The sequence below is a fragment of the Sciurus vulgaris genome, assembly GCF_902686455.1.
Source record: "Sciurus vulgaris genome assembly, chromosome: 4".
Taxonomy (NCBI): domain Eukaryota; kingdom Metazoa; phylum Chordata; class Mammalia; order Rodentia; family Sciuridae; genus Sciurus; species Sciurus vulgaris.
Window position 1 is genome coordinate 28888959 of NC_136464.1, and position 19095 is coordinate 28908053.

General features: G+C 42.9%; 1 protein-coding gene across 1 annotated transcript in view; it reads left to right on the forward strand.

Annotated features, from left to right (window-relative positions):
- Window positions 1-17941, forward strand: part of PKD2L1 (polycystin 2 like 1, transient receptor potential cation channel) — a 261390-nt gene extending 243449 nt beyond the window's left edge. The window contains exons 6-18 of the mRNA XM_079137455.1: window positions 6846-6973; window positions 7387-7640; window positions 8637-8861; window positions 9025-9253; window positions 9877-10047; window positions 10218-10399; window positions 10669-10789; window positions 11885-11983; window positions 12190-12311; window positions 14616-14742; window positions 15495-15613; window positions 15858-15981; window positions 17087-17941. Of these exons, the coding sequence (XP_078993581.1) occupies window positions 6846-6973; window positions 7387-7640; window positions 8637-8861; window positions 9025-9253; window positions 9877-10047; window positions 10218-10399; window positions 10669-10789; window positions 11885-11983; window positions 12190-12311; window positions 14616-14742; window positions 15495-15613; window positions 15858-15981; window positions 17087-17188 (2003 nt within the window). The 3' untranslated portion in view covers window positions 17189-17941. The remainder of the gene's footprint in view (window positions 1-6845; window positions 6974-7386; window positions 7641-8636; window positions 8862-9024; window positions 9254-9876; window positions 10048-10217; window positions 10400-10668; window positions 10790-11884; window positions 11984-12189; window positions 12312-14615; window positions 14743-15494; window positions 15614-15857; window positions 15982-17086) is intronic.
- Window positions 17942-19095: the final 1154 nt, after the last annotated feature.

Consider the following 19095-nt stretch of genomic DNA (forward strand, 5'->3'; position numbering starts at 1 on the left):
TACAACAATAATGAAACAATATTTTAGTAGTTGACTTTCTATGAAGAAAAGTAACAGGATCTGTATACCAAGTACATGGTTTCAATTTTTAAAAATCTGTAATTATGTTTGATTTTTTCTCACAACAGTAATTTTGTCCTATTGGTTTTTTTTTACTTCAGCTGTATTTTTTATATGCCTAATATTATTTTCTTAGAAATATTTCTTTTTCAAAATGCCAATCTGACATGGATATATTCATGCAAAATCTTCAGTTGGGATATTTATGTATTTGTAATAACAGAATCAAAGTAAGAGTGACTTAAATAAGATGAAAATCTATTTCCCTGTTGCATGACAGTCCGGGGTATAAGACACTGAACTAACATGGGAATCTATACTCATGGGGACCAGGCTCCTGCTAACTTACTGCTTTGCCATTCTCAACACGAAATTTTTATCTCAGGCTCCAGTCCATACATTCTGCTGGAGCAGGAAGTAGGAAAGTAAAAAAGAAGGCACGCCATTTCCTTTTAAGGATATGAGCCAGAAGTTGTACATGGAAGGCCGTCACTCCCTTGCCTATGACCAGAATTCATTAAATAGTCACCAAACCTAACTTCAAAAAAGCTAAATAATGTGGTGTTTAGTTGGACAGAAATGTACCCTCAGATAAAACTACATTACTAAAAGAAGGGAAGGAATATTGGGGATAACTAGCAGTTTATGCCAGACAAGATGAGGAAAAAACTTGTCCATAGTTTGTACAATTTTTAGCACTATTTTTAACCATTATAATATTCCAGGTCCTTTGTATTAAAATTGACAATGTCAACTATCCCAAGGTTGCAGCTCCTTATGAACTGGATACTTTTTTCTTATTTCACATTTCCTGCAACGAGGCCCTCAAAAATGTAGTGACATACTGGCATATGAAAGACTGAATCAAATTCTGACTCCTTCATTTCCTGGCCTAATGTCACTTTTTGAAATACACAAAGCAATTCCATTCCTTCACTGAATTTTAAAGGAAAGAACCAGGAAGGCCAGCCCTAACCAGTGCAGGCACCCCATCTGTGTGACCCTCAGATGGTCCCTGTCAACACTCCCAGCAGGACACCGGGTGTTTGTGAAGTGGCCGATTTCATGGTTGAAAGCACTAGTGACTGGGAAGGGCTGAATCTTAAGGAGCCTGAGTTTTGTCCCTGTAACTTCTCTCCCTTGGCTATAGTTCTGTCCTTGGAGAAGTACAGAATCGGTGCACTGTGGGGGCGGGCAGAGTTGGAATTCAATCCTGGCTCCATTAGTTGTTTTCTTGGGCAAGTGACTTAAACTCTCTAGGATTATAAAATGGGGATAACACCAGCACTTACCAAACACGGTTATTGTCAGATTAAATGAAAAGTTCCCAGGCACCATAGCACAGGGCACGTAATAGGTGTTCAGAGGCAATATGTGCCTCCTCTGGTCATTTCTTTCCCTCATATGAAAAAGGATGATGGTGATATGGATATGTTGAGTCCCTATCACATTCAGAAATCTCTGAGCCAGGTGTTTCAGTTAGGTAAACTGGTTCTTCTCAGTAAAGTCAAACTGGGATCCTTATTACCTGAATAGAAACTAGTGGTAGGCATGGAGGGAGGGAGATACCAGGGAAGAACAGTTGTTTTCAACCCTCTTCTACCACAGTGTACCCAAAGGGTATGATGCACATGGTGACTGCCACTGGTTCAGGTGGGCAGTGGGTTCAGTGCTTTTCCTCTGGGGCAGGGATGGCGTGTTCTAAGAGGACTGTGTAGTTCGTGAAAGCTCTCCCAATCCAGGGAGGTTCTGAGGACCCCCAGGAGAGACGTGTTTCCCTCTTTCCCACTCCCAATCTTGAGAGTCACTGAAATGGACACTGGGAAGCCCACTGCCTCTTGATATCTCTATGGACACAGTGGAACTGATCATTTGATTGCAACAGGTCAGGGAAGTGGTTCTCAAAGTGGGGTCCTTGGACCCTGAGCACCAGTATGAAGGGATAACTTAGTAGAAATGCTGATGTTGAACCCCACTCAAACCTCCAACAATGTGTGCTTTAACAAGCCTTCCAGGTGATTCCACTGCATGTAATCAGTTTACTTGTCAGTGGGATAAGGAAAGGGAGCTGAAATCATCACCCCATCTAGCAAGCCTGGGCTCCCCCTGTCCTGCTTTGGGTTCATATTGCAGCAGGCTCTGAACCTGATGCCCCATCTGATGCTCTGGATGGGTGACTTATTGGGGAGATTGAGTTGTGCCAGCACCATTTCCACCTCACACTGTGTAACTGTTACTGGCCAACTGTGCATGATTCTTAGGCCAACAAAAGACAGACTCCATTTCTCTAATTCAAGACTTATATGAATATATTTTTCTCCCTTTTGGATGAAGCGATGTTTCAGCTTCTTTCTGACATCTACTAAACTGAAGTTGTTCTTGACTATTTTGATGATATTGCTACTATGGATCAAATATGGATTTATAACACTTCATTTGGCTTAAAAATGATTCATTTATTTCATTATACCCTGTATTATAGTTTTTAATTTTCTAGTGTTTGTTCAACCCAATGAAGAAAAAATTAAAACTTATGACACAGTGGCGCACAACTGTGATCCCAGCAGCTCGGGAGGCTGAGGCAGGAGTATTGCAAATTCAAAGCAAGCCTCAGCAACTTAGTAAGGTCCTAAGCAACTATGCAAGACCCTGTCTCAAAATTAAAAATTAAAAAGGGCTAGGGATTTGGCTCAGGGGTTAAGTGCCCCTGGGTTAAATCCCTAGTACCAAAATACTACTACTACTAATAATAAGAAGAAGAAGAAGAAGAAGAACCTATTAAACACCAGGCACTATGCAAAATGAACAAAGCAGAGTCCTTGTCCCTGAGGGGCACACAACAGGATGTCTAGCAGGTATTGAGCACCTGCTGTTTTCCATGCAATTTGAAGACATCATCTTTAACTTCACAACTTGTAAGAAAGGTAATATATTTCCTTTCTTATAGATGATAAAGTTGAAACTCAGAGGCTAAGTCTATATGGCAAGTGGCAGAGCTGGAATTTGAACCTAAGTCTGTCTGGCTCAAAATTCTATGTTTACTTGATGACACCAAGTTCATTTGGGGACATCTTAATAGAACTTCTTGAGGATAGAAATCATGACATATAGCAAGGTATTTTGAACAAGGATAGATTTTGAATAATGTCTGTTTAATGAATATAACAACCCTGTAATAATTCACATTCATAGACTGATAATTTTGTCTATTACATATCAAAATGTGGAATATATAAAATAGTTTGGGCTTCACAAAATAGTGATGGAAAGCACCTCTCATTTATTCTCACTCCCACCTACACACACATATACACACACACAATTATTGTTTGAGTGTAATGACTCATTCATTATTCCTTATACCTTAAGTATACCTTAAGGTATACTTTTGCACAAAGTACAAAATTTGCAGAAATAAGAATTAACAAGGAAGAGAGGGTATTTGGATGTGGAGAAGGTGTTAAATCAATACTAAACCACATTTAAACCCTAATTTAGAAGGATTTTAAGTTTCCTTCTTGGTCTTATCAGTTCAATGTATTTTAATCAGAGTTATGAAGCATGAATACTGAATTTCCATGTATCAAGAGACATTTGACCAGGTAAAGCCATTTCTCTTAGAAGCCATAATCTTTACTGTCTTGAGTAATAATCAGAGATATTATCCCTCCATAAATGATTGATAAACCCTTCAGATCAATGTTAATTCTGGACATTTAACTTGAAATCAGAGATGAGAAAAGGCTATCACAATGACTACCACCTACTAGATCATTCACAAGCTTTAATCAACTGATGTCATTAGGAAGAGTTCAGCTCACTGGTCAATATTGCTATGTGATCTCTCAGCAGACAGAAGTTCAATTTCCTGTGGGAGCCCACTTTTCAGATCCAGAAAACACCTTTCTCTAGATACTAAGGCCAGATGTGAGTTAGAGAGAAGTAAAGGTGGTGTGTCTTGAACTTTGTTAACAGAGTAGAGTGGGGAAATGTGAAGTAATGCTCTCTTCTTCGCTGATTCCCTGGATCCCCAGCCCACAAGAAGTATGATGTTAAGTACCCAATCAGGGTTCATTCATTGCCCCTCCATGTCCTCCAAGATATAGACAAGCTCTAGTTCACCCCCACTTGTTCCCTTTCCAGATGGAATGGTGATAGAAAATATGGTCCAAGATCTGATAAAGAAAATTCTTGAAGGGAATTGCTCACAAGAGGCTGATAAATCCTGCATTAAACTTTTTCATGTAATTACAGACACATAGGAAAATACAAGAATAATATAAAGAATTCCTATATATACTTTCTACATTTCACCCAGATTTCCAAAATATGAATATTCTATAATGCTTGCTTTCCCTCTTTTACACACATGTGCGTGCGCACACACACACACACACACACACACCATTACTGCTTAAGAGTAAATTGCAGCTACAATGTCCCATTATTATTTTTTAAAACTTTTTTAGATGTAGATGGACACAATATGTTTCTTTTATTTCATTTTTGCGGTGCTGAGGATCAAACCCAGTTCCTCACATGTGCTAGGCAAGTGCTCTACCACCAAACCACAACCCCAGGCCTGTCCCATTATTCTTAAATACGTAAAGTGTACTTTTAAAACTGAGCAGGGCATGGTGGCAGATGCCTATAATTCCAGCGGCTCAGGAGGCTGAGGCAGAAGGATTGCGAGTTCAAAGCCACCTTCAGCAAAAGTGAGGTACTAAGCAACTCAGTGAGAGCCTGTCTCTTAATAAAATACAAAATAGGGCTGGGGATGTGGCTCAGTGGTCGAGTGCCCCTGCGTTCAATCCCTTGTACCTCCCACCAAATCAAAAACAAAACAAACAAAAAACCCCAAGAATATTCTCTTATCAAAGTCAGGAAAGTATCATTAATCTGTCATTGTCATCCAATGAACAGAACTTATTGCAGTTTCACTAATTAATAGCTATTAAAGCAAAAGAAAAAAAATAGTCCAAGATCCATTATAGAATCTCATATTACATTTATTTTTCATTTTTGTTTAGCCCCTTTTTGAAAAATATTTTTTAGTTGTTGATGGACCTTCATTTTATTTATTTTGTTTATTTATTTATTTACTTACTTATATATGGTGCTGAGAATTGAACCCAGTGCCTCACACATGCTAGGCAAGCACTCTGCCACTGAGAAACAACCCCAACCCATGTTTGGTCCCTTTTAATGTGGAAAAAGTCCTTAGCTTTTCTATGTCTGTCATGACCTGGTCCCCAAATTTTGAGTAACAAAATAAACAATAATAACAAATTATAACCCATAGTGGGTGGAAGCCAAGAACCCATGAGTTTAAACTGATATACATAAATGAATAAGGAGCAAGGGAAAGTTTTTTCTCAAAATAATACCCAGGTAGGCTGGGGTGTAGCTCAGTGGTAGAGCGCTTGCCTAGCATGTGTGAGACACTGGGTTTGGTCCTCAGCACCACATAAAAATAAATAAATAAAATAAAAGTATTCAGTCCATCTACGACTGAGAATATTTTTTAAATAATAATACCAGGGGCTGGGGCTGTAGCTCAGTGGTAGAGCACTTACCTAGCATGCGTAAGGCACTGGGTTCAATTCTCAACACCACATATAAATAAATAAATTAAATAAAGGTCCATCAACAACTAAAAAATACTAAAATAATAAGAATAATACCAACTAATTAATTCAGAAGAAATAATGGATTGAAAAAAATCACCATTTGATAGTCATATTAGTAATAATCAAAGTTATTAATAGAAACCTTCATCTAGTAGGTAAAAGATTGGTAAGAGGATATCTACATTGTATCCCCACAAAATGCATATTAATTATAAAAAGAAAAATCTTAATTTGCCACGAGGAAACCTGGTAGACCCAATCTTAACAAGGGATCAAAATTAACTTCACCAGTAAGGAGACAAACAAATATGCTCTGAGGAGGACACAATATCAACTGTATGGCACTCCTTCTTAAAACATATAACCTAAATTTAATCATGAGGATGTATCAAACAATCCAAATTGAGGGACAATCTATGAAATAAGTGATGAGTGATGTATACTCTTCAAATCCTCTCTTTTAACCAGGAATCCTGGGGAAGGTACCTTGAGAGATCCACTTTAGGCACATGGGACTGAGTGTGTACATATGAGTGGTTGAGGGAGATCCAGTTCTTCAGGGAAAAGGTCAGGTCTTTTTGATCTGGGATGCTCTGAGTTCCTCTCTCAGGAAACAACTAAGCTCATTAGGATGCACTAACCATATCAGAGGTGCTGTGCCTACCTGCTGCTCCCATGGCTGCAGATTCACAGACTCTAGAAGCCAGGAGACCACATCTGTACTGAAAAGTGATTGGCCAGAGTCTTGGAGTGATATAGAATTTGGAGGCATTTCCAAAAGACATAAGAAGAAGAAAAATAAAAGGTAGCACCACTCAATGTAGATGACATAAATATCTTGGCTCTGAGGAATAAATAGTAGGAAGTTAAGTTGAGTCAGGAGAGAAAAGTGAAATTCTAGAATGGCAATGTCAAGAGAGAGTTACTGAGTAGAGTTCAGTCTCTCTGAGGCAAGTTGAAAGGAAAAGAGGAGCCTTATGTTCATACCCTTCCCTAATGCATTCCCTGGTTTTCCCAAGAGCCACCATCAACCTCCCCAGCCAACTCAAGGGGTAGGTAGCACCTCTGTTCCCAGGGCAGTGGGCTTTCCTGTCACCTCTGGGGAATGGATATGGGAACTGTGAGAAGAACACAGTCTCTGGGGTTGTTTTCTAGTGACCTATGGAATGACAAGCTCCAGTGCCTATTACTACACCAAAGTGATGTCTGAGCTCTTCCTACATACCCCATCAGATACTGGAGTCTCCTTCCAGGCCATCAGCAGGATGGCAGACTTCTGGGATGTGAGTATGAAATTTCCTCCCCTCTCTCCTCTTCTTTTCAATGTCCTGGGAACCCAGGCCAGAACATGGACCATATGCTCAAAGACAAGGTCAGTCTGGAATCAGACTGAGTCAAAGGGTCGAGCTGAATTCATGGGTTAGACTTGAGTTAAGGTGGAGGTAGGCAAGGGGTCGGGATGTTGATAGAGGAACCAAACCAGGGGTTAGACTAGAATTGGGAGTGAGAGGGTAGGCTGAACCTCAAAATGCATTTTATACATAGAGTCAGTTCAAGATCTGGTCAAGATCCCTGGGTCACTTGGTTAGTTGAGGGCTCAAACAAGACACTGTAGACAAACTAGTGACCAGGGAGTGAGAATGAAGATCAGTGGTCAGAAGGAGGCTGGGTCTGCCCAACTCAGCTCCTGGTCCAGTTTGCCCAGGGCCCACTCCTGGACAGCCTGTATTGGACCAAGTGGTACAACAACCAGAGCCTGGGCCAGGGCTCGCACTCCTTTATCTACTACGAGAACCTGCTGCTGGGGGTTCCAAGGCTGCGGCAGCTAAGGGTCCGCAATGATTCCTGTGTGGTGCACGAGGACTTCCGTGAGGACATTTTGAGCTGCTACGATGTCTACTCTCCAGACAAAGAAGAGCAACTCCCCTTTGGGCTCCTCGATGGCACAGCGTGAGTAAGCCCCCACTAAGGCCACAGGGCTGCCCCTCTGAGCCTGACACCATCTCCAGGAGTGGGAACCACTTCTGCTGAGCCCTCAAGAGCTGTAGAGGTGGGCATTTCAGGGGACTTGATGGGCATCTCCCTGAGTCCCAAGTGCAACCCTGAGGGGACCTTGGTGTGTGTCACTCAGAAATAGAGGAGGCAGGCTAGAGACAGGCTGTAGCCTCTGTACCTCTTCCCACATATAGGTCACAATCACCCTTCTCTGCAAGCAGTCCCCACAGGGAAAGCATCTCTGCTCAGAAGTCCCTTGGGTTTGTGACAAAGGGGTGAAGCTGACACTGCCACACAAGTCATGGCTGGAGAGCCCAGCCCTTGGGACTGATGGGGGAGCAGCAAGAGGTTTCCAATGGATGTGATGAGAGAAGAAAAAGAAGGGAATGGACAGGACAGGACAGAATGGGGAGGACACAGGGGTCCAGGTTAAAAATGTTGTGAGGTAGAACCTTGGGGTCAAACAGTCATGAGAGCAGTAAGGATCCTTTCTGGATTTACAGTCAAAGTGCTTCCCTTATGGAGACTGCTCTGGTTTGGGTCAAAAATGGGGCTTGTCTTTGCCATTGAAAAAATAGTAGAAAAATGAGGAGATTTACATCTGAGTTTCAGTACTGTCACTACACAGCTGCTTATATCTTAGGAATCTCTGAGTCCCAGTTTCCTCTTTTGTAAAATGTGGATAATATTTACCTCCCTTCTCACTTCTTTTTGGTTATTAGAATCAACCAAAATAATATGTGTGAAATACATGTTGTATGAAATATATATGTCATGTTATATATACATACATACACATATACATATGTATACATATAGTGTGTGTATATAGATATGTGATGCACATAGAAGTGTAAGACCCAGGTGGTCATAAAGTGTTGCCATCATCTTGGAGATGAGCTTTTGGACTGACTCAAACCCTCTTTATTCAGATGGCTTTTTCTATGGCAGGTGGACATACCACTCACAGGAAGAACTGGGAGGCTCTTCCCACTGGGGGAAGCTCACAAGCTACAGTGGAGGTGGTTACTACCTGGACCTTCCAGGGTCTCGACAGGCCAGTGCAGAGGCACTCCGGAACCTTCAGGAGGGGCTGTGGCTGGACAGGGGCACTAGGGTGGTCTTCATTGACTTCTCTGTCTACAATGCCAACATCAATCTTTTCTGTGTTCTGAGGTGGGCCCTTTTCCTGTTGTATCCTTCCATCCCTGGTTGCTGGTCCCCGTCTGCTATACTTGAGATCCTTCCCTAAACAAAGGCCTGGATGGGTGTAGGAAGGAGGGGATGTGGGAGGAATGTTCCCAGTCCATGCCCACTAACCATCTGCAATTTCCTATAGACTGGTGGTGGAGTTCCCAGCCACAGGAGGTGCCATTCCATCCTGGCAAATCCGCACAGTCAAGCTGATTCGCTATGTGAGCAACTGGGACTTCTTCATTGTTGGCTGTGAGATTATCTTCTGCATCTTCATCTTATACTATGTGGTGGAGGAGATCCTAGAGCTCCGCATGCACCAGCTTCATTACCTTAGAAGCATCTGGAATGTACTGGACCTGGTGGTCATTTTGGTGAGGGACAGATGTTTGGGACATGGGACATAATAGGGAAGGAGGAGCTTCCACCTTGGTGGGAGCTCCAAGTTCTTCCTTTTGAAGACTGAGCCCTCTTCCTGAGTTTGGGTTGAATCACTGTGGCACAGCTCCCTGAGTGAGAGAGTGAGGGTCCCCTGGCTCAGACCTTATCTCTTACATGTCCTCTCCTCTCCTGTGGTCTAAACCTTTTTACACATTTGATATTCCTTTCTCTCCTGTCTTTTGCCTTTATGACCTGTTCGCCTGAAAGCCCTGTCTTTTCTTTTCTGTTCAAGTATTCTGCTCCTTCATTTTCATCTACTTGGAAGTTGTGGGGGTGGGGGAAAACATTTTTCCTGATTCTGGTTCCCTATGGCCCTTTACAACCTGTACATTTGCCACTGACCCTAAAGCCTTCTCTCAGGCTTTAGAACACTCAAGTTGCTCCCAGTCACCCTCTCTGGTTCTGTCTAAACCTGAGGTATTGAACACCTCAGCAGGGAAGGGTGTTTCAAGCCCACCTGTCTACCTGCCCCACCTCTCCTGTGGGAACCTCATATTTGAAATTCTTTTGAGATCCCCTTAACCTCTTCAACAACCCCAGTATCCCTGTGTGACAGCTCTCTATTGTGGCCATGGGCTTCCACATATTCCGAACTCTAGAGGTGAATCGGCTGATGGGGAAGCTCCTGCAGCAGCCAAACACATATGCTGACTTCGAGTTCCTGGCCTTCTGGCAGACACAGTACAACAACATGAATGCTGTCAATCTTTTCTTTGCTTGGATCAAGGTACCTGGGGTTCTCCTCTCCCAGACCTACCTCAGGGCACTTACTCTCCCCTCCTTAATGCCTGTCTCATTTGTCACCTTCTGTGGCCTCCATAGGTCCCAGGATAGACTTTTTAAAAAACACTTTCCATTTTTTCTACTTCACCACTTGGTTTGTCATGGCCTTTACAGATATTCAAGTACATCAGCTTCAACAAAACCATGACCCAGCTCTCCTCCACACTAGCCCGTTGTGCCAAGGACATCCTGGGTTTTGCCGTCATGTTCTTCATTGTCTTCTTTGCTTATGCCCAGCTTGGCTACCTGCTTTTTGGGACTCAAGTGGAAAACTTTAGCACATTCATCAAGTGCATGTGTGTATCCCACTCTTTTACCCTCTACCCCTCACTCTCCAGCACCTTGGGGAAAATGCGGGGAGGCATATGGGCATGTCCGTGCTTAACATATTTGGGTTAGTCTCAGGAAGCCCAAGTGTGTGCTCAAGTAATTCATTTACCTGCTTCATCAGATTGGGTCAGAGGTACAGTGAGGGGTCTATATGAAGTTAGGAAAGTGGGGTAGTGTATGGATTAGCGCCGGGGTTTGTTTAGGCTCTGTGTGAACCCCTGACTTGATCTCTCAGTTTCACTCAGTTTCGAATAATTCTTGGAGACTTTGACTACAATGCTATCAACAATGCCAACCGCATCCTGGGCCCTGCCTACTTTGTCACCTATGTCTTCTTTGTCTTCTTTGTGCTCCTGGTGAGGATCCCTCATGAGTGGTAACATAGCCTCCAGGGTGGAGTTTTGACCCCTTCTGTCCTGCACTTAGGATTATGTTGGATTTCTTAAATCAGGGATGGAGAGTGCATGTATGCATGTGGTGGGTGGGGACCATTCCTTTGAACCTTCCCAGAGCTGGCTAATGTGGTCAGCATGTCCAACATAGTCAGGAGGTTTACTTCCCTGCAGGGAAATTAAACTCCCACCCTCCAAGGATGGAAGGGAGGGGAAAATGCCTCCTGAGAAGGAGCTGCCCTTAGAAGCTTCTATGCCTATTTTCCAACATGGTCCTTCCTTTGGAGATCTTTTATTGCTTTTACTGATTTCTACTGTCATGATTTGATGATTGTTCTCTCTCCCTGACAACTGGGAAATATCTGGGATCTGGATTTGATTTTTATTAACATGGCCAGCAAGACACACACACACACACACACACACACACACACACACACACACACACACACACACCTCTCTCTTCTCCTCCTCCTCTCCCTCCTCCTCCTCCTCTCCCTCCTCTTCCCCTTCCCCTTCTTCCTCTTCTCCTCGTGCTCCTCATTGTTGTTGTCGTGTCGTCATCGTCCTCTTCCTCCTTCTTTTTCCAGTTCTAGGGATAAAACCCAGGGCCTCAAACATGCTAGGCAAGTGATCTGCCTCTGAACTGTATCCTCAGCCCCAGAAACTCCTTTATTTGATCAGTTATTGGGGATGAAGACACCAATTGGGGATAGATGGTAAAGACAGCACAATTGTACTCTCACCTTGAGAAGTTTCTAGCTTCAAAAAGTGGCAGGCTCTTGTATGGAGGACGTCTGTGGCCTATGTTGGAGTATCTTTGTGTCAGAAAGATTATTGTTGCAACTGAGAATGAGGATGCCAGGTTGATGAAGGAGCATGATCCATCCCTAACAGAAATGTGCAGAAAGGCTGGGCTCTCTGACCCCTGAGAGGCAAGGTGGGCCACAAAGTTGAGTTTGAGAGCATTGGACCCTTTAGAACACGTGTCTGTGGCATGACTTCAATGCTTTTAATGGGTCCGAAGGTGAGGACCTATGTCCCTACATTATCCTCCAGAACATGTTCCTGGCCATCATCAATGACACATACTCAGAGGTCAAGGAGGAGTTGGCTGGACAGAAGGATGAGTTGCAACTTTCTGACCTCCTGAAACAGGTGACTACCCAGGCTCCTTGAGTTCCTATCTACATCTGGGTTTGGTTCCAAGGTTCTGTGTCATGGTCTATTTCTGACTGGTATAGGAAACTATGCCCTTATGTACCTTTGGCTTATCTCTGAAAACCTGACATCCTTTGGGTGGAGGAGAAATCCAGGAATAATGAGGAATCTGTGTGGACTCCAGCTGTTTCCTTTCTTTTCAGGAATACAACAAGACCCTACTATGGCTGCGTCTGAAGAAGGAGAGGGTTTCAGATGTGCAGAAGGTCCTAAAGGGTGGAGAGCAGGAGATCGAGTTTGAGGATTTCACTAAAACATTAAGGCAGTGAGTAAACGGAGATCCAAATTTTCTTTAAATTTGGTCAATAAATTCTGATCATCAGCTATACATCCTTTGTCTATAAGACTCTGGTCTTGGTCTGTGTTCCTCTGCTCTTTGCCCATAGGTTGTTGTTTGGTTGCTGTCATTATTATTGTTGTTTTGGTACTGGGAATTAAACCCAGGAGCGCTTAACCATTGAGTGACATCTCTAGCCCTTTTATTGTATTTTATTTGGAGACAGTGTCTCACTGAGTTGCTTAGGACCTCACTAAGTTGCTAAAGTTCTTTGAACTCATGATCCTCCTGCCTCAGCCTCTTGAACCACTGGGATTTCAAGCATGTTCCACCACACCCAGCTACCCATAGGTTTTTATCCTGACCTTCAGAACTGTGCTCCTGCAGAGACTAAGGTATCTGGCCATAGTCTATAACATTCCAAACGTTGTTAAATAACTCTTAGAACTAATGTAACAACACAATCCCTAATTATTGTATACATCCCTCATTTCCACAAAACATTGAACACATTGTAAGCACCATCTGTGACCTAGGCACTGAGTAGGGAACCACATAACTAAATGAGACAAAGTCTTTGCCCTGTAGAATTTCATAGATATGTAGGCAAATAAATCAAATCACAGAATAGGTTGAATAACAGAAGTGACTTGAGGAGAGGGGGCATGGAGAAAAGAGAGTTATCAATTCTTTTTGAGCTTAAAGGAGGGCTTCCTGGAAGAGGTTATTTCTGAATAAAGTTTTGGAGGATGAATAGTTTACAGATGGACAAGAGGAGGAAAGCCATTCTAAAACATGAAATTATATACACAGTCATAGAAGTGTGTTGTTTGGTTAAACAATATATACAAGAGAAATAAGTAGCTGAGCATTGCTAAGGTATCATATAAAAGGTGGGTCATCCTCCATTTGACCCAGCTATCCCACTCCTTGGCCTATACCCAAAGGATCTAAAATCAGCATACTACAGAGATACAGCCACATCAATGTTCATAGCTGCTCAATTCACAATAGCCAGACTATGGAACCAACCTAGATGCCCTTCAATTGACGAGTGGATAAAGAAACTGTGGTATATATACACAATGGAATATTACTCAGCCATAAAGAATGACAAAATTATGGCATTTGCAGGCAAATGGATGAAATTGGAGAATATCATGCTAAGTGAGATAAGCCAATCTCAAAAAGACAAGGGACGAATGATATCGCTAATAAGTGGAGGATGACACATAATGGGGGGGAGGGAAGGGTTAGTGTTAGAGTTAGAGTTAGGGTTAGGGAGGGGGGCAAGTATGGAGGAAGAAAGTACTGTATAGAGGGTAAAGAGGGGTGGGAGGGGTGGGGGGAAGGGGAAAAAATAACAGAATGAATCAAACAACATTACTGTATGTGGATTTATGATTACACAAATGGTATGCCTTTGCGCCATGTACAAACAGAGAGGCAACATGTATCCCATTTGTTTACAATAAAATAAAAAAAAAAAAGGGCAAAAAAAAAATTCAATAAATTATCTTTTTTGGTATATACTTCACCTGGGTGGGTCATAGCAGGAGAAGAGGACAGAGAAATGGGCAAGGGCCACTTTGGGAAAGGCCTTGAACATTGAGTCTATCCAAGGAATAGGATGCCCAGGAGGGATTTTTAAGCAGGGAAAGGGTATATTTAGACTTAAATTTTATTTACCTATTTTTTTGAGAAAGAGTCTCACCATGTTGCCTAGGCTCTTATCAAAATGGTAGACTCAAATAATCCTCCCAAGCTTCCCAAGTAGCTGGGACTATAGGCATGAGCCACCATACCTTGCTATTAGACCTGTGTTTTAAAAATGTTAGTTACTCCACTTGTATAATGAAGGATGGATTTCAGAATCAGAAAGTGAAGGGGAAGCTGGGAGTAGGGAGTGGCAGGTAATTTAGAGACAAAGAGATGTTGCAATAATCCCCAGTGGAGATATGAGGCCTTAAATCTAGCCATCAGGAGTCAGAGCAGGAAGAAGAAATAGATACCAGCAATTTCTTGGAGGTAAAATTGCTAGATTTTGGTGATTATGGCTCTCCCATGTGGTTCTCTTAATCCTCAGAAAGCAAGACTAAGGGGTCAAGACTCTTTTTTTTTTCTTTTTTTTTTTTTGGGGGGGTGCTGGAGATTGAACCCAGGGCCTCACAAATGCCAGGCAAGTGCTCTATCATTGAGCCACATCCCCAGCCTAGAGTCTTGAGGAATCTATACTTGAGTGAGCACACCCTCAACAGGACAGAAATCATTTCATCATCCTCTTCTCCTCAGACTGGGGCACACAGAGCATGAGATCACTGAGGTCACAGCTGCCTTCACCAGGTTCGACCAGGATGGAAATCACATTCTGGATGAGAAGGAGCAGGAACAAATGCGACAGGACCTGGAGGAGGAGAGTGTGAGCGGGGCTGGCTGGTGGGGAGGCAGTGTAAGGATATTGTTCCCCCTCCTCTCTTCCTAACACACCTGGTCACAAACCCAAACTGAAAATCTTCCTATACATCTATACAGGAAAGAACTGTCTAGAATAGTGATTCTCATGCTGCTGCCCGTTATATACCCTGAGAAACCTTTAAAAATTCTCATACTCAGTCCACACATTCTAGACCAATTAGATCAGAAGCTGAGTACTTTCTAAAGTTTCCTAGGTGATTCCAAAGCAAAGCCAAGGTTGAACACCATTGCTGTAAAACAAAGACCTAGAGAAAAAGGACCAGTTACCCAGGAATCCCTGACAATTCCCTCTGAAGATTTGCCTTTTCCTTGGGATTTCCAGTTCCTCAGCTGCTCCTACTCATCTGCTCCATCCCTATCCAGTGTAGACCAAAATGATCAAGGTCAGGGTGACAGCAGCCCACAGGGAAAGGATGAAAAATTCTGGTACTGTCTTTCCTCTCCCAAATGGAATTGGATTCTAGTGAACATCTCATTTAAGACTTTAAAAAGCTTTACATTTTGTTTCTTTGGGAAGTGACTCCCTTTCCAGAAATTAATCCAGCACCATTGTACTGACCCTACCATCTCCAGAGCCTGGGAAGAAAGCGGATAGAAAGAACTGAAGCCCAGACGTCATTAGAGCAAGTAATAGAACAGGAGCTGATGGCTTCCCAGAATCATCTTCTCCCCTGTAACCTCTGCCTTCCTGATCAGGTGGCCCTCAGTGCTGAGATTGAAAACCTGGGTCAGTCCATTGTGTGCAGTCCAACGAATGAGTTGGGCCCAGAGGCTGCCAGAGCAGGAGGCTGGGTTTCCAGAGAAGACTTCTACTTGTACGTGAATTCAGGAGCCCAGGGTGGCTGTGTCTGTAATATCCTATGCTGAGTTTCTGTCCACAACCTTCCAATCCCCTGTCCTAGCCCAGGGAGAATTTTGCTCCCCTTTGATTCTCAGTACAAGGTTGGGTATCACCTTCCTTATTCCTATCCAGACAAACACCATTCTGTTATCCCTGTCCCTGTAGATACCCATCCCCACAATGATCTGCTCCCTTGGTCACTCTTAAATCCTTCACAGGCTCACAAGGAGAGTTCTGCAGCTGGAGACTGTTCTGGAGGGAGTTGTGTCTCAGGTTGATGCTGTGGGCTCAAAGCTGAAGATGCTGGAGAAGAAGGGGTGGCTGACTCCCTCCCCAGTGGTGGTGAGTGAGCCTTCATCTGGGTCCTTTTAGTTCTCCAGAGATGAACTCTACTATCTTTTCCCACTCAGTAAGGGGTGGAGAGAACTTTGTGTGTGTGTGTGTGTGTGTGTGTGTGTGTGTGTGTGTATCTGTGATACTGAGGATTGAACCCAGGGGTGCTTTATTACTGAGCTAGCTATATTCCCAGACTTTTGAAATTCTATTTTGAGCCAGAGTCTTACCAAGTTGCCCAGACTGGCCTTGATTATGTGATCCTTCTGCCTCAGCTTCCCCAGACACTGGGATTACAGACATGTGCCATCATGCCCACCTCCTCAATGGTGGAGAGAGTAGAACATTTTTAAAAGACCTAAGTTTCCAGGGTCCTAGGGAAACATGTTCATAGCTGTCAGTATATCAGTGGAGGTGGTGAAGTAGGAAAGGTTTGGAAGCTGTAGCACTGGCCTAAGTCTTTCCTTGGCCTCTAAGGGAGGTCTGTGTTTAAGTCTATTTGGCTTACTATAACAATCATAGACTGGGTGGCTTGCAAACAGCAGAATTTGGGAAGCTTGGAAGTTTAAGATTAAGGTACTAGCAGATTTAGAATCTGGTGAGAGCTTGCTTCTTGATTCACAGCTTGCTGTGTCCTCACACAGAAGGAACAAGGGAACCCTCTTTATTTATTTATTTTCTTGTACCAGAGACTGAACCCAGGGTTGCTTAACCACTGAGTCACATCCCTATCCCTTATTTATTTATTTATTTTTTATTTTGAGACAGGATCTTGCTAAGTTGTTTAGGGCCTTGCCAAGTTGCTGAGGCTGGCTTCGATCTTGCAATCCTCAACCTCTCAAGTCACTGGGATTTCAGTTGTATGCCACTGCACCCAGCTGAGAACTTTATTTTATAATCCCCTTTACAAGGGTTCCACACTTATGACCTAATAATTTACCAAAGATCTCATCTCCTAATACCATCATATTAGGGGCTAGCATTTCAATATATGAATTTTGTGGGATACAAACATTCAGTCTCTAGCAGTCTGGGTTATCTGTAATCATATCTAGAATAGAAAGGTGGGACACATATGCTTCCTTAAATGACTTATTTCTTTTTATTCCAACAGGAGGAACAAGCAGTTTGGAAACACCTGCATCTAGCCCCAGCTGTGCCTCTAGCCCAGTGGGAAGTCCAGGAGAGTGGAGGAGGGGTCCTAAAGCATCAGTAGCAGGCTCCTCTTTCTCTGCCTCCCCAGAGGCTCCTTCTCCACATGCTCTTCACTTCTAGGGCAGTAGTCCCATCATGGCTTCTGCTGAGACCCATCCTGCACCTGACCTCTTTAGACAATGTTGTTGTGTGTAGCTGGGCATCATATTTAGGCTTGTGACTAAGTGTTTCTGTGTGTAGTTACATAGCTCTGTGAAATAACATTTCCAACTGGGCTTCTTACTCCATGTGTACTTAGCTCTGTAATAGTGATAAAACAATGCCAATAACAAACAGGATAAAGGAAGGGAGGGTAAGGACTCTCACTAAGAACCTACACAGACATGATTTGTGAAAAAGGTAGAAGCCAAGAGAGTAGGTAGTGTCTAGATGTCTTCCTACTTGCCAGTAAATCTTACTCTTTTTTGTGCATCTAAATTTTTGCTGTTAGCATCCATGGGTTTCTTGGATTCCCCTATACAGTTTCCATGTAAAAGAGAAGGGGAAGCCTTAGAAATGAATAGGCTCTGATGAGGTAAGATTCCAATATTGCAGAGTTGTTAGAGAGATGCTCTGCCACAACAAAGTCGACAAAGGCTTTTTCAGAGAATTCTGCCTCCTGGAGTTCTGTTGAACGTTGGGAATTGAGGGAGTTGTAGTTCAGAAGATGAAATGGAACCTGAAGGGAATTATGCAAGAAAATGACCTCAGGATTGAGACATCTTTGTAATGTGTGGTAGACACTGATTCTATTCTTCCATAGGATAATGTGGGTTTCCCAGGTGACTATCAATAAAACTCTTTCAGAAAACCAGGTTTTTGTATTTGCTTCTGGGACTATAGAGATAATAAAAGAGTTTGGAACTGCAAGCCATTCATGTACTTGGGCTGGGGTAAGTTCATACTGTCTTGGAAGTATGGAGTAGGAGCAGTGACAACATGAAGGAGATGGGCTTCCCCAGGAGTCCTGAAATAAGAACCTCTGACTTGTAGCAATGTTTTGAAATGGAGAGTATTATGATTGCTCCATACGGAAGAATTGAGACAGGTGACCTAGGGAGACACAGTCCTCAGCAGGGAAAGAGTCAGATTAAGAGGAGATGGAGGTGGGGGTAGCTAGTGTGTGTGTTTGTGCATGCAGAGGGAGAATGACCAGGATTTGGGGTGACCATAACCCTGTGTCCTGATACTTGGTATACATCTCTTCCCTCTCCTGTGACCTTTATCCTTATTCATTTTACACCTTACATGGCTTCCTAGTCACTTTTTCTCATGCAATCCCCTTCCTCATCTCTGTTCTCCCATCCCACTAAGCACTCTACACACTTATGAAATTGTGAAACTGTTAAATGCAATTAAGATAGCCAGAGTATATCCTCAGTCCTAGAAAGTTAAGTTTCAAGTTCCCTTCAAAAAAAAAAAAAAAAAAGGCTGTTATATGCCAGGTCCTGTGGTGCACACCTGTAATACCAGCAGATCAGGAGGCTGAGGCAGAAAGATCACAAATTAAAAGTCTCAGCACGTGTACAACTAGAGAAATGAAAGTTGTACTCCATTTGTGTTCAATGAATCAAAAAATAACAAAATAAAAGTCTCAATAACTCAGCAAGGCCCTAAGCAACTTGCGAGACACTGAATCAAAATAAAAAAGGGTACCTCCTCCCCCACCAAAAAAAAAAATGTGTGTATCAAAAGAGAAGCAGGTACCAGCCTGCAGTTACAAAAAACTGGGATCATTGAACTGGTGTTAATTCAGGACACCGAAAGGGTGAGTATTTAGGTTCTGGGATCAAGACGTTAAGGTTTCCCAAACCCTGAATAAGACTATTTGAACAATCATGGACTCCCCAAGCAATATTTTGATCACTAACACCTGCCAGGGGGCGGAGTGTCTGGGGAGGAAGTAACCTGTCTCCAGTGACGGGGTCA